The 25,989-nt window shown below is 37.2% G+C and overlaps 1 protein-coding gene and 1 non-coding gene across 2 annotated transcripts in view; one reads left to right on the forward strand and one right to left on the reverse strand.

Moving 5' to 3' along the window:
* Positions 1 to 25,989, reverse strand: part of THEMIS (thymocyte selection associated) — a 187,834-nt gene that overhangs the window by 71,534 nt on the left and 90,311 nt on the right. Inside the window, exon 4 of the mRNA XM_047860584.1 lies at positions 19,168 to 20,216. Within this exon, the coding sequence (XP_047716540.1) occupies positions 19,168 to 20,216 (1,049 nt within the window). The remainder of the gene's footprint in view (positions 1 to 19,167; positions 20,217 to 25,989) is intronic.
* Positions 1,984 to 2,090, forward strand: LOC125166857 (U6 spliceosomal RNA). Its single transcript, XR_007152566.1, has one exon. It is a non-coding gene; the product is annotated as a U6 spliceosomal RNA (small nuclear RNA).

The raw sequence follows: 25,989 nt of genomic DNA on the forward strand, positions 1-25,989 counted from the left end.
TCTGTGTCTCTGTCTCTCCCTCTCTCAAAAATAAATAAACACTTTTAAAAAACTTAAAAAAAAAAAGTAAGAGGGGGGAAAAATGCAACCTAGAAAGAAATACCTTTTACTTTCACTCAAAATATATCTAAAGCTAACCATTTTTTGTTATTCCCATTGCTGTCCTGCTGACCCAAGGAAGCATCATGTATAGCAATGTCCCCCTAATTGACTTCCCTGTTTCCATCCTTGTTCCCCTACTAACAGCAGCACAGAAGTCAGAATGAGCCCTTTAACACGTGATTGTCATTCCCCGACCCAATCCTCCAATCACGTCTTGTTTCATAAAAATTTAAGCCAAAATTACTACAGTGACCTGCAAAGACCTATACAATTTGCGTCCTGCATTCCCTCTCTGATTTCATCCCCTTTTGTCTCCTTAGCTCACCATATTGCAGCCATCCTGGACTTCCAGGTGATTCTTGAGTACATTAGGCACATCCCCGCCACAGGGTTTGTACCATCTCTTTCTTCTGCCTGGAGCATTTACCCCACTCTCTGTCTGCAAAGCTCATCTCAACTATTCAAGTCTTTGGACAAGTGTTGTCTTTTCCATAAGGCACACCATGGCCAGCTTATTTAAAATTATTCTACTCACTTTGCACTCTAAATCCTACTTACCTTGGTCTATTCTTTTTTACATAGCACTTATCAAGAACTACTATATTATTTACTCCTACTAGAATGTAACATTAAATAGAGTATCTTTTTTTTTAATATATGAAATTTATTGACAAATTGGTTTCCATACAACACCCAGTGCTCATCCCAAAAGGTGCCCTCCTCAATACCCATCACCCACCCTCCCCTCCCTCCCACCCCCCATCAACCCTCAGTTTGTTCTCAGTTTTTAACAGTCTCTTATGCTTTGGCTCTCTCTTTACTCTAACCTCTTTTTTTTTTTTCCTTCCCCTCCCCTATGGGTTCCTGTTAAGTTTCTCAGGATCCACATAAGAGTGAAACCATATGGTATCTGTCTTTCTCTGTATGGCTTATTTCACTTAGCATCACACTCTCCAGTTCCATCCACGTTGCTACAAAAGGCCATATTTCATTTTTTCTCATTGCCACGTAGTATTCCATTGTGTATATAAACCACAATTTCTTTATCCATTCATCAGTTGATGGACATTTAGGCTCTTTCCATAATTTGGCTATTGTTGAGAGTGCTGCTATGAACATTGGGGTACAAGTGCCCCTATGCATCAGTACTCCTGTATCCCTTGGATAAATTCCTAGCAGTGCTATTGCTGGGTCATAGGGTAGGTCTATTTTTAATTTTCTGAGGAACCTCCACACTGCTTTCCAGAGTCGCTGCACCAGTTTGCATTCCCACCAACAGTGCAAGAGGGTTCCCGTTTCTCCACATCCTCTCCAGCATCTATAGTCTCCTTATTTGTTCATTTTGGCCACTCTGACTGGCGTGGGTGATACCTGAGTGTGGTTTTGATTTGTATTTCCCTGATAAGGAGCGACGCTGAACATCTTCTCATGTGCCTGTTGGCCATCTGGATGTCTTCTTTAGAGAAGTGTCTATTCATGTTTTCTGCCCATTTCTTCACTGGGTTATTTGTTTTTCGGGTGTGGAGTTTGGTGAGCTCTTTATAGACTTTAGATACTAGCCCTTTGTCCGATATGTCATTAAATAGAGTATCAAGGCATTTACCAAGATGTTTTGTTATTGATGTATATGCAGCATCTAAAACAGTACCTAAAATATAATAATCAAGAAGTATCTGCTGAATTACAGACTTGACTAAAAGCAGAGGGTCACCATGTTAAAAGCCATAATCTCTGGTTTTACTCAAATGAAAATACAAAAATTCTACACTGGAGAGAGTACCACAGAACGGAGTGTTCCTAACTCTGAAGGAAGGGGTCTAATATGAAGAAATGGCAATCTGAAGAAATGTCAGAAGTATGTCAAAATTTGTTATAATGATAGTGCTCGCTTTGGCTGCACACATACTAAAACTGGAATGATACAGAGAAGATTAGCACGGCCACTGTGCAAGGAGGACACACAGATTCTTGAAGCGTTCCATATTTTAAAAAAATGTTATAAAGATATTCAGGACTTGAATTACAAGATTTAACTAAATGGAATATCAAACAATTGGCCAAGATGGTAAAATAAAAATTCATATTCTTTTAAATTAATATTTAAGTTTAATAAAATTTCAACCTAAAGCCCCACTAGATGTTTTTACAGAAATTAATGAAATAACTTAAAGGTTCATTTGAAAGAATGAGGAGCTGAGAACCTACCTGATCAGTGATAAGAAGAAAAAAATTATACCAATATTAAAATGAAATTAGACAATACTACTTGTGAGCTACTGATTTAAAAAAAAAGCCAGATAAATCAAAGAAATAGAATAAAATATTGAGAAACTTCTTTCCGAACAGATGGGTAAAGAATAATTTAGTAAATGTATGGAACTGGGAAAATGTTTCAACCATTTGTTTTAAAAAAGTTTTTCATACAACATACAAAGTAAATTCCTCATGGATTAAGGAGTTGAATAAGAAAATAAATACAGATTTAGAAGAGTTATAAGTGGGTCTCATCTTAAGGCAAGTCAAGCTCTCCAAGTTTAAGATTTCATAACTAAATTATGAGATGAACATTTCTGAGAGCATTATTATTACTATTATTACTATTAATAATTATTATATTATAATATTATATCCCATTCCTGGGATACTTTGGCAGATTACTTGGAAATAATAATAATTGTTAATATTAATAATGTTGTTACTGTTAAAAAGCAAACAACCAATATGAGATGATCCTGGAAGGAATGGCACTAATTTTGTGAGATAAAAGCCTGGAGAGGATTCAGGGTCAAGGATTAATCATTAGGGTTTAGAAATTTCACTTTCTGTTCCCAGTTATTATTACCAGATCTTCAGCAAGTTCATTTTTACCCACAAGTGCCCTGTTAGTGGTTCCTTGAAAAATCTAAGAAAATAAATTGAATTCATAGTTTGGGGCATTAAAGACCAGAGCAATCTCATGCAGTTGGAACACCAGAACTGAGATGAAAGATAAATATGAAGCGAGAGTGAAGAGCAATAATAAAGAGGATGGCAGGAAACTTTTGGAGCTGATGGACAGGTTTATGGTGTAGACTCTATTGATGGTTTTGGGTGTACACTTATTACTAAACTCATCAGGTTATATACATTAATTATATATCACTTTTTGTATGTCAAAAATATAAAATAAAAAAAAATTTGGAAGAAACAGAGTGAAGAGCAAGAGAACAACAAAAAAAAAAACCAAAGTTGAATATATATAAATCTCCCACATAAATTTTTGAAACTAAAGGAGGAGGGCACCGGAATGCCAAAAATTATATGAAATTGAGGGCTTATTTGATTTTATTTGGACATTAAAAAACTTGACATCTAAAAGGATGCTGGAAATAACAGCACTGCACATACCCATACTTCCATACTCATATACAGAGAGAGGCACACATGGGTGTACACACACACACGTACTCTCAAGTAATTTACTAAGAAAGTTAGACTTGATGGATATAAGAAGGAACCAACTTCATTCTTGTTCTCTTATATCCCTTCAAATTTCTGTGAACTAGTAGTTGTTCTAACTCTGCATAAAATTTTGAGGAAATCCCTTTTAGTCTTTAGTGAACAGTAGTTTACAAAAATCCACATTTGTGTTAGCCACTTAGATCCAAGCCAGTTTTGTATAACAACGAAAGCTCAGAGAGCTTCTCTAATTTAAGGCTTCTTCCTGTAGTAGCTTAATCTTCCTGACTGAGTTGAGAGTAAAATAAAGTTAAGTTTCTTCCTTCCTTCTTTTCTTCATTCCTCCTTTCCACAAATATTTATTGAGTGATTGCTCTGAACCAGGAACTTTAATAAAATACCAGGGAAGCAAGCACAAATATATATTTAAAGACGCACAGTATCTAATTGGTAAGACAGGTAACTAAGAGAGCCATTATAACACTTTATGGTAAAGACTCTGATAACAGTTCATTAGGCCTATTATGGAAACCCAAATTAGGAACACCAAACACAGACTTGTGAACTTGAGGACAGGAGGAAGAGCACCAAGGAAATTTCCTTACAACAGGTAACAACAGAGAGCAATTTAGATGAAGGATAAAGGATAGTTTAGAATTCTAGCTCTAACACTTATTGATAGCTCTCTTACTATGGGCAATTATTCTTTGACCCTCAATTTCCTTGTCTATAAATTGGGAATGATAATAACATTCATATGAACACTGAAGGGATTTAATTAGAATTATTTTGTTCTTTAGAATTTATTAAGTCCCCCATAAATGGTTGTTAAAAACAAATAAAAATAACACAATTCCATTTGGGAAGACTGGGAACTCAGGAGAGAATAAAGTCCTCTGCAAACTGAAAATTCAGTGTGGCTGAGGTAAAAATGTGAGGCATGATAGAGAGAGAAGTAGGCTGAAGAAACAAATAAGGGACAGATGGTAAAAAATTAAAAGGAAAGTCACAAGGAATTTTTAGCAAGAGAGTCACACGGTAAGATTTTTCTTTTATAATGATAAATATATCAGAATGTGGATAATAAATTTGAATATAATGTGACCAGACATAAAAAGACTAGTTAGAAGATGGTTTCAAGAATCCAGAAATGATGAAGACCTCAAGTAGAGAGGTATATATTCAAAAATGTTAAAGAAGAAGAATCCAGACGATTTCACGACTAATAAATGGGAAGAGGGGGAAAAAAAGGAAGGACTGTTCCTAGAGGTCTGGTTTAGGCTACTCAGTAGATGCTGGTGGCCTTCGCAAAAATAAGAAATCAGAAGGAGGATTAATGTGATTAATTTTTTTAAGACAGTAGAGCTGTCCTTTTGTTGTTTACTGTTACCCAGTTTCTTCCTACTTTGAGGGATAAGGAAAGATTACACTTTCTCACCCCCAAACAGACCTATACAGTAGTCAGTGCAGTGGATAGAGCTACACATAGAGATCTCTTGGTGCATTATTTTAAGTTCATGGTTGTGTACCTTCTCTTACTCACACAGTGACAACTGGCCATGTTCCAGAAGGAGCCTCCCTTAATATGGGTCCCTAACTAGAGGATTCTGTGTTTGAGAACATTTTCTTTTGACAATGTATAGTTCCATGGAATTTTAAATTCCATATAAATTCTGTATCTTAATGATTTCCACAATTTTTCTAGGAAAAAAATAAGCATCACTTAGTCATAACTTGAATTTTGATTCTAAAATCACAAATACTCTCCAAGACGGACTAAGTCTCTTAAAATATTGCTCATTACTTCTATTGAAGGCCAGTAATCCAGACTTTTGGTCTTGGAAAGTTACCCAAAGTTGATGAACCTTAATCACCTGTAGAATTGAGATAATAATTTTGAAACTAACTTCATTGGATTTTCGTGAGGATTAAATGAGTCTATACATGTAAAAAGCTTAGAATTGTGACTGATTCACTGTAATCACTTAGTTAATAAAGCTCTCCAGTTGGTTATTTTTAGGCTTTATATGTACTTTTTTTGTGCCTTATATTTTGGACTTCCTCATAGAAGTACACCTTTTTTTCATTTTTTTTCCTCATGAGCTACACACTCTCCAGCTTCATCTCATCCTGTCACAGAACTTTATTTACCATTTGAATTTGCCGACACTTGGATCACCAAATTCAGCTTGGAATTCTTTCCTAAACTGTAGATAGATCATCGTTAACTTCATACTGGCCATCTCAGCTCAGACATCTCACTAACATTTCAAACTGAGCATACTTTAAACCAAACTCTTCCCTTGCCCTTGCAAAACCACCGTTCTATCTAGGTCTTGAGCTCCTGATTTAGTAAGTTTAACCACCATCTATGTTGATGCTTATGCCAGGAACCTGGGTATTTTCCTCATACTGTGACTTACTTATTCCCTACACTTCATCAACCACCTTCCTACAAATACCACCTCATAAAGTCCTTTTTAATATTAGTCTTCCAGTCACACAGGTGGTCATCTCTCTCTGATATTAGTACTTCCGTTTTGTTTTCCTGCTTCTGTTTGAATTGATAATCTGCTCTAAAATTAGGTTGGTTTTCCAAAATTGGTATTTATGGAGGTAAAATTGATGTTTTCACCATTGTAAGTGTGCAATTCAATGAATTTAATAAATTTAAAGGATTGGGCCACCATCCAGGTGTAGAACTTTTTTATCATCCAAAAATTTCCCTCTAGCCTGTTTGCAGTTCACCTCTGCTCCTACCCACCACTCTAGATAACTACCACTCTAGGCAACCACTTATCTGTTGTCTATCTCTATAAACTTGCCTTTTCTAGGTGTTTTGTATTTAACATCTAGATATTTTGTATTTAAAAATAGAAATGTTATTGTTAGTTTCCTACTGGAAACTCTAAAATGCCCTCAATTTTTCCTCTGTAGAAAGTACAAATTCCTTTAAACATAGACTAGTTTAAGGAAGGACCAGTCTTTTTTTTTTTTTTTTAATATGGAATACAACTGATTTTGTTTGTCTTCATTCTTTTCTGTACTAGAAGAATAAAATGTAGCATTTTTTTTTAGGAGGGTGAGGTGAATATGGGGAACTAGCTTGTTTCACGTGCTAATGTTTTAACTGTGGGCTTAATGGGGCACCAGGGTCTATGGTCAAAGGAGTGGAAGTACAGAAAACAAAACAAAACAAGGAACAGTACCTCTTAGCAAAATCCAAGAAAGGAAGAAATGACTAAAAGTTTGAAAGATAAGGGATTATGGGTGGAGTCCCCAAGAACATAGAGGTAATCTTTACGAAATTAGCCAGGGAGAGAGGGGTCCATAGTCATGCAATTGTCTGATGGCTGAACCAGGTAAAGGAGAGATCAAGTAACATAAAGACTGAGCCCCGGAGCACTGAGAGAGCACAGTGTGGCAGGGAACCTAAGAAGGTGATATTGAAGAAGTCGCATTCTTCATCTGGAACAGAATGATTAAAGAAGTGAACTGAACTACTTGCAAGCCTGAGCTAAGAAACTTGGTAATGACACACTTTTCCTGATCTGGTCCTCTTCGCTCTTCCATCCTCATAATATTACTCTGTGCTACAGACATGATAAACCTATCCAGGATCCTGATACAGTTATGTCTACACCAGATGCTCCCCTGGCTGGATCACACTAAACATCACTGTACATCTGACTAATTCTACTTGTTTAAACTGATATACTTCAATCTGGACATCTAAATATCCTTTTCTGATCTCAATCCTAATTTTTTTTTATTATTATTGGTTTTTTTTTTCAACGTTTATTTATTTTTGGGACAGAGAGAGACAGAGCATGAACAGGGGAGGGGCAGAGAGAGAGGGAGACACAGAATCGGAAACAGGCTCCAGGCTCCGAGCCATCAGCCCAGAGCCCGACGCCGGGCTCGAACTCACGGACCGCGAGATCGTGACCTGGCTGAAGTCGGACGCCTAACTGACTGCGCCACCCAGGCGCCCCTCAATCCTAATTTTTGATAGATCATAATAAATTGTCCCCCAAACTCCTGTAGTCTCCAACTAATAGCACTCTTCCCTTGAGTTCTCATACTGAAATTGTTTTCCTGCATCTAATACATTAGACAGAAAGTCTCTTGAGCTTAGATACTGTATTTCATTTTCTTAATGTGTCTCCAGTGCTTATCACAGCAAATGGCACACAATTAAGATTTTACATCTACGGAGCTAAAATAAGTGTAAACAATTATAATAATAATCATTATTTTAACATTTTAAAATAATTATAGATATAAATAATTTAAAAGCATTTTACATACAATATACAATTAAAGTAATAGATTTTTAAATCTTTCTTGTCAATCTTTTCTTGCAATTATATAATTGTAGTTTTCCTCTATGTAGCAGTAATATACGTTGTATTTTTCTTGGCTTCTTAAGAATATGTCCATTATTTTGAACTCTTTAACATATTGATCCTTATTAGTCCTCTTTTCTTTATTAGTTTCATCTCTCCCTTGAAAAAAAGGCTTGACAGTCTTTCTGGATCTTATGTTATCACCTACTTTATGTAGAAATTCCAAAGTTACTAGTTCTAGTGCTAGTCTGAGGTCCAGCTTTTTAAGTTTATTTCAGCTAAAACTGAATTGTTACTAAAAAAGCTTTCTGCTGATGCCAGGAATGGCCTTAGGCCTTCCCCAAAATTCTAACATCTCTCACATAGTTTAAGGTACTCTCCAGCTTTTTGCCATCACTGGAACATTAAAAAGAAAAATCCTAAGCATGACAGGGCACCTGGGTGGCTCAGTCAGTTAAGCTTCTGACTTGATTTCAGCTTAGGTCATGATCTCACAGCACGTGGAGCCCTGTGTGGGGCTTTGCACCAAAACCGCAGGGCCTTCTTGGGATTCTCTCTCTGCCCCTCCCCTGCTTGTGCATGCGCTCTCTCTCTCTCTCTCTCTCTCTCTCTCAAAATAAATAAATAAACTTTAAAAAAAATCCCAAGCCCGACAAACCTACATTTACAAGAGTAACATCAGAAGGAAGTGTCTGTCTTCACCTTGATCACTTCCCTGACCTCTGACAACTACAATAGATCAGACACAATGTCACAGGCTACTATCTCTTAAAGATTGAACTTTCTTTTTTTTTTTTATTTTTTATTTTTTTAACGTTTATTCATTTTTGAGAGACAGAGAGACAAAGCATGAGTGGGGAAGGGGTAGAGAGAGAGGGAGACACAGAATCTGAAGCAGGCTCCAGGCTCTGAGTTGTCAGCACAGAGCCCGACGTGGGGCTCGAACCTATGGACCACGAGATCATGACCTGAGCCAAAGTCGGACACTCAACCAACTGAGCCACCCAGGCACCCCTAAAGATTGAACTTTTCTTAGCAGATGATATCTAAGCACATAAAAATAGATTTTAAATGAAAAATATGAGATCATTTCCAGTTGTTTTTCTTAATAAATCCATACACATGACTAATTCTCCTGAAAGCCATTTCATAGGTATAAAATAAGGAATCTGTGAGTACAGATGAGTGTAGATATGGAGAGTGAGTATGTATAGAGAAGACACTGAGGATTAAACTCTAAAGCACTCAAAAACTTACAGTTACGGGAGACCAGAGGGAAAGCCAGTCAAAAATTCAGGAGGAAATTCAACCACAACGAGATAAGAAAACCACGATGTTCCAGAAAATAAAGGATTTCAGAAAAGAGGGAGTGTTCAACTAGTATTCAAATAATACGAGGACTTTGGATACTAACCCTTTATCGGATATGTCATTTATAAAATCTTCTCCCATTCAGGAGGTTGCCTTTTAGTTTTGTTGATTGTTTCCGTCACTGTGCAGAAATCTTTTATTTTGATGTGGTCCTAATAGTTTATTTTTGCTTCTATTTCCCTTGCTTTGGGACACACATCTAGAAAAATGTTGCTACGGCCAATGTCAGAAACATTACTGCCTGGGTCCCTTCTAGGATTTTTATGGTTTTAGGTTTCACTTGTAAGTCTTTAATCCATATTGTTTGTATGTATGGTGTAAGAAAGTGGTCTAGTTTCATTTTTCTGCATGTAGCTGACTGCTTTCCCCAACACCATTTGTTGAAGAGACTTTTTCCCATAGTATATTCATTCCTCCCGTGTTGAAGATTCATTGACCATATGATTGTTGGTTTGTTTCTGGGTTTTCTATTCTATCTGTTGATCTATGTGTCTACTTTTGCACCAGGATCATACTGTTTTGATTACTACGGCTTTATAATATAGCTTTAAGTCTGAAATTGTGATACTGACAACTTTGCATTTCTTTTTCAAGACTGCTTTGGCTATTTGTTGTCATTTGTAGTTCCACATACATTTTAAGACTCTTTGTTCTAGTTTTGTGAAAAATGCAATTGGTATTCTGATAGGGATTGCATTAAGAGGGGAAGTAGGTGGGGGGATGAGTGAAATAGAAGAAGCAGATTAAGGAATGCACTTGTCTTGATGAGCACTGGGTGATGTATGGAATTGTTGAATCACTATATTGTATACCTAAGACTAATATAACACTATATGTTAACTATACTGGAATTGAAAAAAAAATAATATGAGGACTAAGGATTGACCACAAAATTTGCCAATCTGAGAATCACTGATAACCAGGACACATGACCTACCTCTCAGCCTCAATTACCTCATCTGCAAAACAGGATAATAACAGCACCCATTTCATGAAGCTGTGTGAAGGATTAAATAAGATAATACATGTAAGCACCTAGCATAATGCTAGAAACAGAGGAAGAGCTCAGTGATGGGCAACTGTATTTTAATTACAGAACACTAAACAGCTTTGATCATAGAACTTATGATATTTTATTGAACACAGGATGCCTGACAACCTTGTGGGAGAGAATTTGGCTAGAGAAGAGTCTGGTGTGAGTAGAAACATATAGAAAGGATTCCAGCTCAGGGGAAAAGCTAGAACAAGAGACAATGAAAAGAAAAATACCTTGGGTAGGGCAATTTCCATCCTTGTATAACACAATTGATATGACTCTGGGTTTTATACTATTTCACAACTAGTAAGCATGTTCTTTTTAAACATTAGTTAAGGTTTGGAAACCATGTGAAAGCAAAAACAATTTTCCATTAAGGACAAATGTTATATAAAGTTTAATTATCTAAATAAGCTTAACATCACAAGTTAAAATCACATTCGTATCTCTTAACTAGGAGAACAGGTATTTCTTGTTTTTTATATATTGTGTAACTCCACAATTTTACAATCAGCCCTTTCCAATTCTGTGTCTACACAAATAACAATAGACTTATTATACAATTTTTGTGGTCCACGATATATTTATATTTGTTCCATTTGACTAATTTTGTAGTCAGTGACCTGATCTTATAGGACTTCCTCTAATTTTTTTTCCTCTCTTCACCAGATTTAAAAAAAAAATTTTTTTTTTTCAACGTTTATTCATTTCTGTGACAGAGAGAGACAGAGCATGAACGGGGGAGGGGCAGAGAGAGAGGGAGGCACAGAATCGGAAACTGGCTCCAGGCTCTGAGCCATCAGCCCAGAGCCTGACGCGGGGCTCGAACTGCCGGACCGCGAGATCGTGACCTGGCTGAAGTCGGACGCCCAACCGACTGCGCCACCCAGGCGCCCCTCTTCACCAGATTTTAAATTACCTATGTAATTGGTTCATGGCAAATACCTTAAACAGTGGCATATCTCAGGTCACGATCTCACGGTCCGTGAGTTCGAGCCCCAAGTCAGGCTCTGGGCTGATGGCTCAGAGCCTGGAGCCTGTTTCCCATTCTGTGTCTCCCTCTCTCTCTGCCCCTCCCCCGTTCATGCTCTGTCTCTCTCTGTCCCAAAAATAAATAAAAACGTTGAAAAAAAATTAAAAAAAAAAACAGTGGCATATCTTACAAAATAGCTAAAAGACGCTTGTTCTAATAGAAGTGTATATTGATAATTAAGTACTGGGTGGAGGTTTTCTAAGACATCATGTTCATATTGTTGTTAGAGTCTGATGAAGTGTGATAAAAAAACTTAGTGCTATAATAGGCTGGCTGAGAGTTTGTCCTTAAATAATGTATTAATATGAGTCATTTCTTTCTCTTTTAATTTTTAGAGTTTTTATGGACTCTCTATTCTCTTAAACTCTATGTTCATTTTTACTTACTACTCGTCTATTATTGAGATAAATCTTTTTCTTAAGTTTTCTACTTTTCAAATTAAAAAAAAATACTGATTTTTGGAAGCCTATCCCCATGCATGCTTTCATAGCACTCTTATACTCATTTTCTATCCTAACATTTACACAGGAAATTTGGTTTGGGAACCAAAACATAAATGTTTTCATTTATACAGGCCTGGAAACACCACCAAAGATTAAAAGTAATGGTTCACTTGCAAGAAACTGTGAGTTGTAGCAAAACTTATTTGCTCAAATATATAGCTTATGTCTTATCAATTTATTTCGGGGTATGGTTTTTATTCTAAAATAAATTCAGAACTGATATAGTAATGGAAAACTCAGATAAATCAGTTTTTAAAACTGCAAAGGCAGCCAACTTACCTCCTCTAGATTTTCCCAACTACTCTTTATATGTTTTTGAAAAATTAAAAAACAGAACTGAAGGTACTGAGCTCAAAGAACAGAACTTAAATATCTAGTGAGCCCACACCTAACTCAATGAATCAATGAATCCCCATAGGATTACAGGAAATTGGCAATTCAAATGCCCTTACTCTATACATACTGTGCACTGAACATTCCAAATTATTGATTCTTCCGTTATAGCTGGCCATTTCTAAACAGGGATTTCTAGGTTATGAACATCTTAAAAAGATGAAAACTCTCTTAATCTTCATAAAAGCCAGAAATCTAACATGAAATGATTTACTACAAATTTCATTCACTCATTTTGCCAATCCACTGGGAAAATAAATACATTTTTTTCTTTTTCTTTTTTAATGTTTATTTATTATTGAGAGACAGAGAATGAGTGTTGGAGGGGCAGAGAGAGGAGGAGACACAGAACCCAAAGCAGGCTCCAGGCTCTGAGCTGTCAGCACAGAGCCCAACACAGGGCTCCAACTCAGGAGCTGTGAGGTCATGACCTGAGCCAAAGTCAGACACTCAGCTAACTGAGCCACCCAGGCTCCCCTGAACACATTTTTTAAATGACTTTTTTTTGAAGCTAAAAAGTAATACTCACTAATACTGAAAATGTGACAATCACATATTTGGTGGTATATTTTAGTTCTTTACCCCACAGATGGCAGAGGGAGGGAAGGAACAGTATTAACTAATGTTTTTCATCAGCATTTCCTCACTTTCCTGATGAGAAAATTGTTAGTTGAAAACTCAAAGAGGGCCAAAATTTAGGTCAATTCAAGTATTTCTGAGTAGGAGTATACTTTAGTCTCCCAGAAGGAAACAGTGTTCTTTGGACATAAACTCTCTGGAGATAATGAGTATTTTATTATTAGTCAGATAACATTCATTTTGGTTGAAATTTCCTTAAAATCAGGCCATGTCTCCTAATGCCTGCCATTTAGGAGTTGTTTTCATTTAGTGGTCATTTAAACCATTCTTTGGCTCTCCAGCTAGAAGTATTAATACAGTACATGTTATGCCAGGGGAAAATTTTAACAGTTCTGTTTACTCTCCCACTTCCAAAAGCACAAAAACAACTTATAACTATTCCACACTTCCCATTGGGCACAGGGTTCTACCTGCAAGGATTCAGCTGGAACTTGAGTTCGGCTAATTTTCAACTCAGCACTTCCTTTATTCATCCTTTTCCTTCCCCTTCCACCTTTTTCACTTGCTCCTACTACAGTTGGCTGTTTACAGGCTCCAGACCTTGGGTAACTCAAAAACCATGGTGTATTAATCTTTATGTGTCTCAACCTTGAGGACAGCTCAAATATCTGCTAAAAATATGCCGAATTTGTAACTTTTTATTTTTTTTTTATTTAAAAAAAATGTTTATTTATTTATGAGAGAGAAAGAAGACAGAGCACGAGAAGGGGAGGGGCACAGAGAGAGGGAGACACAGAATCGGAAGCAGGTTCCAGGCTCTGAGCTGTCGGCACAGAGCCCAATGCAGAGCCCGAACCCACAGACGGTGAGATCATGACCCGAGCCGAAGTTGGACGCTTAACCGACTGAGCCACCCAGGTGCCCCAAATTTGTCAACTTTTTAAAAGAAGATCATAAGCTCCCTGTATCTTTCTTATTTCTCAGATTTAAAATCTCAGTGTTTCAATTATGTGCATGTTTTCCACCATCTTTGCCTTTGGTGTCTGAAGACTGCTAAAACATTACTTTTCGTTATTCATAGGGAAACAGACTTACAGCTTCTCTGTTAGACCAAGAGAATACACCACAAGTAGAGAGATAGTGATCTTTCAAAGTGCAGAGGTGGTTACAAATCCAAACATTCTTAATGTCTACACCACATTGCATTAACAAAAATAAAAGAAGGAGATATAATACTATTGTCTAACGATCTAGATTTACCCTAGGAGCATGGTTTCTTTAATGCTTTTTCAGCCACTAACTGTCACATCAGATCAGAAGTGAGTCTTAACACCCAGCAGCAGCTGGTGAAGTGTTCTCTCTACACCTCCCAGAAACGATTGCTTCCCTCTGCCTTTTTCAGCTCTCACTCTAATTCTGGTACAGGGTTTGTTTTCTGCTCAATTCACACTACCTTGCCATTACTGCCTCCCTTGCTCTTTGCCTTAATGTGTCCTATGGGTGTTCTTGTCTGACAGAAATCTAGGAATTCCGGCAGCAAAGTGGACACTTGGGCATCAAATGGCCAAACAGAGTTAGTGAAATGCAAGATTTCTGGTCCCAGGTGCAGCCTTGGAAGGAGTAGAATATCTCATCTTTCAACCAAAGGTTTGTTTTTCTATGTGGTTATAGGCCCTTTCATCAGAATACAGAAGTTACATTTCTCCTATGTGGCACTCAGCAGTCATAGCCATATATATCCAGGACAGGCAGAAACCCCAGTGAGTACATGTTCTTTCAAACTATCTGAAACTATTTCTGACATAGGAACTAACCCTCAGGAAAAGAGTCTGCCCCAGAAGATTCCTATTTCGAAAACAGTTTTAAGCCCAGACATTTATTTAGTCATTTTATAATATTGTTCTCATCTCATTAAGAATCTGAATGCAAAGCTCTTAAAGATACTATGTCTACATTGTCATCAGGCTAAAAGGAATTTTGAGGGGTCACTTGGTATATTCTTATCCCTTTGTTTAGACCCATACATTATTTTCCCTAACAGCTATCACATTTTCAAAACAACAATAAATTCCTTCAGTGTAAAACTTCGTAGGCTTTGAGATGTGCTGTCATCTCTATTGAGATCTACCCCTCCACCCCCCGCCTCACACACACACCCCTCACCTGCCCTGCTCATATCCATATCACAGTTCTCAAAGTGCTACTACAATTGATTCTTATTTTAGGCATTGTTGAAGCTACAGAACAGTTGTAATCCTACCCTGGAAAATAGTTCTTTTTATTTATTCTAGTTTCTGTAACCTGTCCTCATATTCTCTTCATTTCTAAACTTCTTTGAACATGTAGGTTCATAACTAACAGTGGATACCTGTACTCTTAGATAGCACATGTGTCTGTCCTGTTGTTTAATAGTGCAAGAAATGATCTAGTAAAATTAATGACCCACTGGGAAGGCATAAGTAAAGTTACATAATGAGGAATTTGATACTCTACATATATAATAAGGTATTTTAATGAGTTAAGTGAGTTTGAATATTTAAACACTGAATAGCCCTTGCAAATTATTCTCTGAGTTTCAAGCAATATTCCATATGCAATTCAAAATCTTAGAGGCTTATTTCCAATGGCTGCTTCCTGTCTGTGGAATATAAAAAGTGTTCTAACCAATCACTTCTAAAAGCATACATAGATAGAAGAGCTTTAATGCAGATATCAGAGGAAACATAAAAGAAGTATATGAAAGGATGACACTGTGATGATAAGAAATAGTTGGTTGCAAGACTTTTCAAGTAGATTATGCAGAAACTGACAGAGCTTCTGTTTATATTCCAAAAATGATCCACTAAGCAGATTTTTATCTTCCTGGTGAAAAAAAAATTGTTGAAAATGAGGTCAGTAGGTCTGAGCACAGGTAAATTATAGCATCCTCTGATTTTAATGTGATTTCAGAGAAAATATAGTTTTTTATCTACCACACTAGCATTGATGAAACTAATTACAAACAAAGAATTATAGACCCTTCTCAACTGACTGATAAACTGTCAACCGAGGAGAAGTGTCCTGATAACATCACTGACCTGGGATTTTTCCTAGCTTCTGCTTTCACCTTTTCTGGGACAAGAAATCTGTTCCAAAATATCACACCAAAGTTGTCCTCCCTTTAACTCGCAACCAACGTTGTGATATAAAATGAGAATGTGGGGTGCCTGGGTGGCTCAGTGGGTTGAGCATCCAACTCCTGATTTTGGCTCAGGTCATGATCTCCTGAATGTGAGATGGAGCCCCCCAACCTAGCTCCATGCTGAGCATGGAGCTTGCTTGGGATTCTCTTTCTCCCTCTCTCTCTGTGCCTCCCCCACTTGCACGCATATGCTAGCTCGTGAGCGCTCTCTCTTTTAAAATAAACAAATTAACATTAAAAAAGAGAGAGGGAAGATAACTTGGCCACACAGTAGCTCCTTAAATGTATACAATAGTATCAACTAGCTCCAAGTCATTCAAGTTTAGACTATCACTCAGTTCCCTCAACCATTTGTCAGATGAAAATGGCTCCTGGGTTTTTTAACATCTTAACAAACAACTCAATGTTTAATAAACTTTAATTAATATTCTTCAGAGGTGGAACTCAGAAATAGACAAAAGAATCCATGTGAGGTCTGACCAGTGAAAAAGCAGTCAGAAATTATTAACTTGATATGGAATTCTACATGTAAATGGCATAGGATTTAGTCAAAGACTCTATTAGTTTTATTTTAGTAACTGTGAGATACCAGAAAATAAAAATAGGTCTCTACCTTAGGTTCCTGACACTGAGTTCCTAAATCCCCTGGAATTTCCTGGGTGATAGGAATATACATATTTTTTTCTGATGAGGTGACCCTGAGTGGGTTTCTGGATGGGGGTTGGTCACCAGAAAAACCACCACATAATTAGAAGCTTGGAGTTTTCAGCCCCTCTCCCACTGTCCACTCTGGAATTTTCCAGAGAGGGGAGAGGGACTGGAAATAAGGTTAATAATTGATTGTCCCTGTGTGAAGAAGCCTCCATAAAAATGCCAAAAGTATGGGGTTTGGAGAGCTTCCAGGTTAACAAGGGGGTGGCACATCCCAACTATACAGGACAGAAGCTCCTGTGTTTCCAGACCCCACCAGACCTTGCCCTGCTTATCTCTTCATCTGACTGTTTATCTGTATCCTTTATCGTATCCTTTAACAAACTAGTAAACCTACGTATTTCTGAGTTGTCTGAGCCACACTAGAGAATTCATTGAACCCGAGGAGGGGCTGGTGGGAACCTCCAATTTGAAGCCTTCTGAGACAGAAGTTATAGGTAACCTGAGGACCTACTACCTGCAATTAGCATCTTAAGTGGGGGGCAGTCTTGCGGGACTGAGCCCTTAACATGTGGGATCTGATGCTATCTCTGGGTAGATAGTGTCAGAATCGAGTTAAGTTGTAGGATGTCCAGTTGGTGTCAATAAATTGCTTGGTATGAGAAACACTCACATATCTGGTGTCAGTATTGTGAGTGTGGCAGCCGTGTGAGAGTAAAGGAGAGACTCAGGAGGGGGTCTGGAGGTTTTTCCAAGTCAGTAACCTATGTGTAACTTGTTTTTTAAGGTTCTCTCCTAATAAGACACGTACATCATTTTCATCTGACATTCTGTGAAATGGCATTCTAAAAACTTTTAACCTATTTTTTTCTATGAATTCTTCCCAATAGTTTAGGATTGTTGACTCCTTCCTTTCTGATAGTAATGGACATCTTCAGATCTTCACATACTGTTCCAGTATCTCTACTACTTGCGACAAGCAGTCCTCATTCCCTTCCCCAACAATCTTGGCTGTAGTTGGGGCAGCCAATGAACTGATTCATCCAAGAGTTGGGCATGTGCTCCCAAATCCTAGACTTTTTAAATTGGAACAAAACAAAGAGATGATATTCTTATCAAGCGGTGAAACTCATGATTAAGTTGGACCTATGTGGTTAATCCAGAATAATCTCATCTCAAAGTCCTTAATTTTTAGCACATGTGCAAAGTCTCTTTTGCTATCTAATGCAACATATCCATAGGTTCTGGAGGCTTAGTCACGAACATCTTGGGAGGGCATCGGGGGGTAAGGGGGTTATTATGCCTCCTGCTAAAAATGAGACCAGCATCGCATCTCTCACATCATTCCATTCAGCAATAAAAATATATGAAACAGGAAAAGCCATATACTCTCCACATTAATAGCAGCCTGTTAATCAACATTATTTGGGAACAATGATTTAATTTAAAATGACTCTTTCAAGATTGTTTTTCTGGAAAGGAAATTTCTGCTGCTTTTATCTTTTTCTGAAGATGAGTTTGAAGATTCTTACTGGATTTATCCAGCATGCACTCAGAATGCAATCTTTGAAATGGAGAATTAAAAGTATTTTCATACCCACATACTTGAAGCCTGAGGCTGCTATCATTCCTGAGTGTAGAGAGTAAACACAGCATCTCTCTTTGTTTTACTAATTGCTTTGTTTCCCCAAGCTGCTAGCACAACATCTGCTAGGCCAGAACCGCTTCTTCAACACGCCATAGAACCACTGCCGGCCAGATGAACGACCTGCGCTCCATGGGGTAAGGGCAAGTGCTTTCCAGGCACTCAGCAGGCAGTTTTCAAGAGGCAAAGACTTCAAGTAGAAATGAAGCTGAAACCCCACCCCTCCCCAAATCTTTACAATGGTTATGGAGTTGTTGATTCTGTAATGATCTCACACTGTCTGCAATTTTATTGATTTTGTTTTTCAATAGAACTGTTAAAGATTACAATCCTCAGATAGGCAGAATGTGGGCAGATGCTCATATGCTCACACACAGTTCTGCCAAGATATTTTTACATCTTTCTGCACATAAAACAAAATGAAGACATGTGTTATAGACCCATGCTACTGGTAACCCCCCCGAAGAAGGGAGTTTATGGTATGCTCATTTCCTGGATGAAGTATTAAAACAACTCTACCTAGAAAAAATGAACAGCACTTTCAAAATAAAAGAGATTTGCTTCTGAGGCACCTTATAAAACATTCCTAATTACCAAAACCCATTGAGACGGCAATTTGGGTCATCATATCCAAATGTCATCCCTGGTATTTCTAATTCAATATAAACTTCTTGTCACATCTACTGGTTAAGCATCAAAATACAAAATGCTGCAACAGCTTATGCTCTGTTGATGTTCATTCATCTACTGTGCACCAGAAAGGCTCATTTCAAATACGGCATGAAAGAAAGAAAAGTAAGCAAAAAACAAACTCAGAACTAAGACTTGAGATAAAGTGCCTCCAGAAAAATGCTAAAGAGGAAAAATCACAAAATCATAGCCTTACCTTGGGAGACTTAGGCAGACCTACGGCCCTGTCTTCTGCCAAGGTGAGCAGGGTTAACCTTGTTTCCTCCACTGCGGGATGTTTGGGAGGGCGAGGTGGGGGGTGGGAGAAAGAGCTTTCATATCTTCGCATCATGTAATATTGTTCTTCAGTGATCTCTTCAACCAGAGTCCTGACTAGAAATGATTTTGTGTCCTTAGAAAAACTATTAACTAACTGAACAGTCATATTTAAGCGGCTGACAGGAATTTCCCAGCACTCCTTGGGGTTGGCAAAGTCACTTATGAGTAGGTAAGAGTCTGTGATGGCTTCCTCCAACCGCAGTCCTGGTGTAGCAGCCAAAATGTCTTCGTCAATGGAAAGATCTCTCACAGATACCTTCACATTGAAAGGCAAGTGGAACTGCGAACAGAGCTCAGAAATCTGGTACTGTTTCTTGTCATGAATCAGCTCTACAAAACCTCCTTCCATGTATAAAGGGAGCAGTGCTGCCTCATAGGATTTTTTGAGGATTTTTTCACAGGCCAGAACATTCACCACTTTTTTGATTCCCTCACAAAGGACTTCAGTCGTCTGTGAGTGATGCACTAGAAACTGGTCCCCGACAGATACAGATGACAGCTCATCATGAGGGGGATGAAAGGCTTTGGTGGCCACCACATGGAGAGGCTCCTTTTCGCTCTTTGCTATCTCAAGGTCATAGGCAGTTGGGAACTCCCGAGGTCGCCGCTTGAATTTGCCTTTATAGCTGGTGGGGATCAAGAAGTGCCTTTTAGGAAAATTGCTTCGAATTTCTGAAGCTAAGATCCTCGATGCCTGATACTTTTTGTGGATCACAACGGTTTTCCCAGGCTGTAAAATGCTTCTGGGCAGCTGGTTTCCTTGAGGTGCCTCTATGACTTCAGCCACTATGGGGAACTCTTTAGTGGTCATTTCAAAGAGCTCTTGTGTAGATAATAGCTGAAGAAACCAGTTGGCATCATAACTGTCAGTAATGTCTTTGACTTCAACATCTAAACTGGGGAGGATGCGGACTATGTCCTTTCGGACTGAAAAAAAAAAAAAAGACTATGACATTTTGTCCATCAAAATGTTGCTCCGAGATACTATTAGAATCTCTCTTGGTGCCACAGATAAATTCCATTAAAAAAATCAGATACTCATGATATAACATTTCGTATGTGTGACTTCCTTTTTTCAAATTTTAAAATGAAGTAGATAATATGTAAAATTAACAGCCATAAGCTCACTGCTCAGCTTAAAACACAGGAATTAAGCTGTCCTTTAGAGCTCTGTGAAGCTCACCAAAATCTCATCCTCCTCACTACAACCTAAGGGTAAATCATTCTCCTGATTCTAGTGTTAATTATTTCCCTGGTTTTATCATACGTAACATAAATACATAAATATATGCACACATCTGTAAATGTATACTTGGTACTCTGAATAACACCTTTCCTGTAGAAGGCCCAAGACATACATTCTTTACATAAAATTCAATCCTCTTGCAGGACAATACTGCAAGATCATGGGATATAAGGTACTTAAGATTAATATAGGGAAGTGGACAACAAGATGGAATCCTTTTCCAATGTGAAAGTTATTCTTCCTCTGCTGATGTTCCATTAACACCTGGATAGAGAAGGAGTATCATAGGACGGGTCACAGTCAGAGGAGCCATTCAGGAGCCTTAGGTATGCTGGTGGCTGCTTACCACAGTATTCCTTGCCTAATATGGAACTGCAGACTAAGAAATCTCTAATTCTTTCTCTAAGCATTCACTATCCTATAAGTCTTTGTTTGAGACTACAGAGACACTTAACATATTGTCCTAAAATTATTTACCTGTTGTCCATGCACTCTCCCACATAGATTGTTATAAACAGTCTTGAATTAGAAACATAGTTACTATTAACAGGATTTTATAATGGCTCATATTTTCTTAAATTTTTTTAATGTTTATTCATTTTTGAGAGGCAGAGACAGAGTGTGAGTGGGGGAGGGGCAGAGAGAGAGGGAGACACAGAATCTGAAGCAGGCTCCAGGCTCTGCTGAGCCTGCTCAGCTGCTGAGCTGCTAGCACAGAGTCTGACGCGGGGCTTGAATCCACGAACCGTGATATCATGACCTGAGCCAAAGTCGGACCCTTAACCGACTGAGCCACCCAGGCGCCCCTTTGGCTTATATTTTCTTGACAGTTTCCTAGCACTTAATGTTTTGCAACATTTTCATGTTTCCCAATATCCCCAGCCACCCTCTGTCAATACACTTTCTTCCTTGCATGCTTTTGGAAAAAAATTAAGTTGGCAGATTTCAACGACATAATTTCCTTTTATAAAGCATTACCTATGTTACTACTTCTTATATTATTAACTTTATGCAACTTCTGGAAACTATAACTTTATAATTTATGTCATATTACTTGCACATGCTGTGTAACAGAGTTGCTGAAGACACAACATAAAAAAGTATTATTTTTTTGAATAGAGAACAGAAAAAAGAAAAAAATCAATGGTTATCAATTGGATAAAGGTCTGTAAAAACTGTAAAGATTCTTTATTTAAAAAAATAAAAAGGCAGCTAAAAGAACACTTCTTAACTTCATCAATTCATTGTATAACATTTAGCATACCCAAACTTTTAAGATAGTTGCCACAGGCTTCCCTGGACCCCAAGGTAATTTTAAAAACACTAAAATCTCAGTAATTGGCTAGAAATTAATGAGGTTTAAAAATTGTAGAGCTATCACTAGATCAGCATCTTAGGCTCATGCCATTTCTCAAGTTGGAATAGTTAAGCATTGGTAGAACAGATGTCATTAAGGACTTTCTGGGGGCTCTAAATTGATCCATCAGAACATAGGGACCTTAATGTAACTTAGATCCCAATCTATATTGGGGCACTATATGTACTGTGGACACAAGGGTCTTTGATTATTTTGTTGACCAATATATCACAATGTGTTAAATGGTGCCTGGTACATTGTAGGTACTCAACAAATGAATTGAATAAATGAAAAACTATTGCCAGAATAATGTTTTTGATTGAGCATTAAAGGATGTGATCCAGTAAATAAGTAGGGTTCCACATAACATTTCATTGGGGAAAATAAATTTCTAGGACTAACATTCCTGCTATACATCATAGAAGGTATTGTACTTTCATTTAAAACATAATGGAACTGGAGGGTATTATGCTAAGTGAAATAAGTCAGGCAGAGAAAGACACATATCATAAAACCTCACATTAAAGGCCTATTTGCCTGAGTTTCTTTTATCTGACACACCACGTCTAGCTTTCAACAAAAAATTACAAGGTATATTAAAAGGCAAACAAACAGTACAGTGTGAAGAGACACAGCCAAACCAGATATGCAGAGATTTTGGAATTTTCAAACTAGGAACTTAAAATATAATTAATATGCTAAGAGCTTTAGTGAAAGAAAATGGCAAAAAAGATGGGTAAGGTAAGCAGAGAGATGGAAACTTTTGGAAAGAAAGAATTAAAAGGATTTGCTAGGTATTGAAAACATAAAAACAGATATGAAGAATGACTTTGATGGGTTCATCAGAAGACTGGATATGGCTAAGGAAAGAATCAGTGAGCTTGAAGATATTCAAGATATATTAGTAGAAACTTCTCTAACTGAAAAGCAAAAGAAAAAGAGTGAAAAAAATGGAACATAATATCTAAGCACCATGAGACAACTACAAAAGGTGTAACATGTGCACCACGGAGATGCCAAAAGGAAAACAGAGATAGGAACAGGAACAGTATCTGAAGTAATAATGTCTGACAATTTTCCAAAATGGAGGAGACTTAGAGAACAGCAAGCATGATAAATGCCAAAAAATCTACACCTAAGCATATTATATTCAAACTGTATAAAAATCAAAGAAAAAGAGAAAACCTGAAGGAGCCAGAAGGAAAAAAAAATCTTACCTCTAAAGGAAGAAGTATAAAAATTAGATCATATTTCTCTTCAGAAACCATTCAAGCAAGAAGAGAGTGACACACTTAAAGTATTCAAAGAAAAAGCCCATGAACCTAGTATTGTCTCCAGCAAAATTATCCTTAAAATTCAAGGGTGGCAGAATATGCCACCTCAAAATATACCACTTTGGCAAAGATTATTTTGAGGTAAAGGGACTTGAAAAACAGCAGATATATGAAGGGTATTCTAACCTCTCCTTTTCTTCCTGAAAACAGGTGATAAAACCCCCATGTGAAAGATGCCTTCCCTATACTAGGAGAAAAGAATCATCCTTCTATAGAGAGTTAAAGCCAAGAGAAATCTGTCCAAACAGACCTTGTTAAAATAATTCTTATCTTCCTTTAGCCTCTCCACATTCTTAGAGTAGCTACTCTTCCACAGTTGCCTCTCTTTGTTCAAACCGATATAAAAGTATTCAAGTTTTGCCATTTTGGGGGTCTTCATTCCTTTATGAGGGCTCCCCAGTCACATAAAACATATAAATCTGTATACATTTCTCTACTTAATCTGTCTAATGTCAGTGTAATAGGCCCAGACAATAAACCCTAAGAAGTGACTGTTCCTACAAATTCTTTAATTTTTTATTTTTTATTTTTTTATGACTTCTATTCTACAAAATTTTTAAAAAGTAAGTTCTGTCAATTCTAGCCCTGCAGTTTCAATTGCTAGTTCCTCCTATATTATTATCCAATAATAATAATAATAATTCATATACTTATTGGAAATTTTTATTTTTCTAAGTTTGATTTCTTTGCCATTTACTTTCCAAGATTATAATTATTTTTTTCTCAAAAGTGTTTTCACATTTGATGGCCCAGTGAGTTGTTTTGTTTATATTTTTGTATCACATTATACTCTTTGCTATATGGTGCTTATTAGATGCACAAATAATTTCCAAGATCTGCCTTATTCTAGACATTTTTAAGAAGTTTTTACTCTATCAGAGTTTTATTTATTTATTTATTTATTTATTTATTTATTTATTTATTTGACATCCAAGTTAATTAGCATATACTGCAATAATGATTTCAGGAGTAGAATCCAGTGACTTATCCCCTATGTATAATACCCAGTGCTCATCCCAACGAGTGTGTTTTTTAATGCCCCTTGCCCATTTAGCTATCTTCCCACCCACAAACCCTCCAAAAACCCTTAGTTTTTTCTCTATACTTAAGAGTCTCTTATGTTGTGTCCCCCTCCCTGTTTTTACATTATTTTTGCTGCCCTTCCCCTATGTTTATCTGTTTTGTATCTTAAATTCCACATATGAGTAGTCATATATTTGTCTTTCTCTGACTGACTAATTTCACTTAGCATAATACCCTCTAGTTCCATCCATATTGTTGCAAATGGCAAGATTTCATTCTTTTTGATTGCCAAGTAGTATTCCATTGTATATACACACCACATCTTCTTTATCCATCCATCTGTTGATGGACATTTGGATTCTTTTCATACTTTGGCTATTGTTGATTGCACTGCTATAAATATTGGGGTGCATGTGTCCCTTTGAAACAGCATACCTGTATCCTTTGAATAAATACATAGTAGTGCAATTGCTGGGTAGTTCTATTTTTAGTAGAACTAAAAGGTAGTTCTATTTTTAATCATTTGAGGAACCTCCATACTGTTTTCCACAGTGGTTGAACCAGTTTACATTCCCACCGGTAAAAGAGTTCCCCTTTCTCTGCATGATCGCCAACATCTGTTGTTGCTGCTTGACTTGTTAATTTTAGCCATTCTGACTCATGTGAAGTGGTATCTCACTATAGTTTTGATTTGTATTCACCTGATGATGAGTGATGTTGAGCATTTTTTCACGGGTCTATTAGCCGTCTAGATGTCTTCTTTGGAAAAGTGTCTATTCATGCCTTCTGCCCATTTCTTCACTGGATTCTTTGTTTTGGGTGTTGAGTTTGATAAGTTCTTTAAAAATTTTGAATACTAACCCTTTATCTGATATGTCATTTGCAAATATCTTCTCTAATTCTGTCAGTTACTTTTAGTTTTGCTGATTGTTTCCTTCACTGTGCAGCTTTTTACCTTGATGAAGTTCCAATAGTTCATTTTTGCTTTGGTTCCCCCTGACTCCAGAGACATGCTGAGTAAGAAGTTGATGCTGCCAAGGTCAATGAGGTTTTTTCCTGCTTTCTCCTCTAGAATTTTGATGGCTTTTGTATTATGTTTATTTTGAGTTTATTTTTGTTTATGGTGTAAGAAAGTGGTCCAGGTTCAGTCTTCAACACATTGCTGTCCAGTTTTCCCAACACCATTTGCCAAAGCAACTGTCTTTTTTCCATTGGATATTCTTTCTTGCTTTGTCACAGATTAACTGGCCACACATTTGTGGGTCCATTTCTGGACATTGATCTATGTGTCTGCTTTTGTGCCAGTACCATACTGTCTTGATGATTATAGCTTTGCAATACATCTTGAAGTCCAGGATTATGATGCCTCCAGCTTTGGTTTTCTGTTTCAGGATTGCTCTGGCTATTTAGGGTCTTTTTTGGTTCCATACAAAAATTTTAGGATTGTTTGTCCTAGCTCTGTGAAGAATGCTGGTGATATTTTGATAGGGATTGCACTAAACATGTAGATTGCTTTGGGTAGTATCGACATTTTAATAATATTTGTTCTTCCAATCCATGAGCATGGAATATTTTTCCATTTTTTGTGTGTGTCTTCAATTTCTTTCATAAGCTTTCTATAGTTTTCGGTGTATAGATTTTTCACCTCTTTGGTTAGGTTTATTCCTAGGTATCTTACAGGTTTTGGTGCAATTGTAAATCAGATCGATTCCTTGATTTCTCTTTCTGCTGCTTCATTAT

The sequence above is a fragment of the Prionailurus viverrinus genome, chromosome B2, assembly GCF_022837055.1.
Source record: "Prionailurus viverrinus isolate Anna chromosome B2, UM_Priviv_1.0, whole genome shotgun sequence".
Taxonomy (NCBI): Eukaryota; Metazoa; Chordata; class Mammalia; order Carnivora; family Felidae; genus Prionailurus; species Prionailurus viverrinus.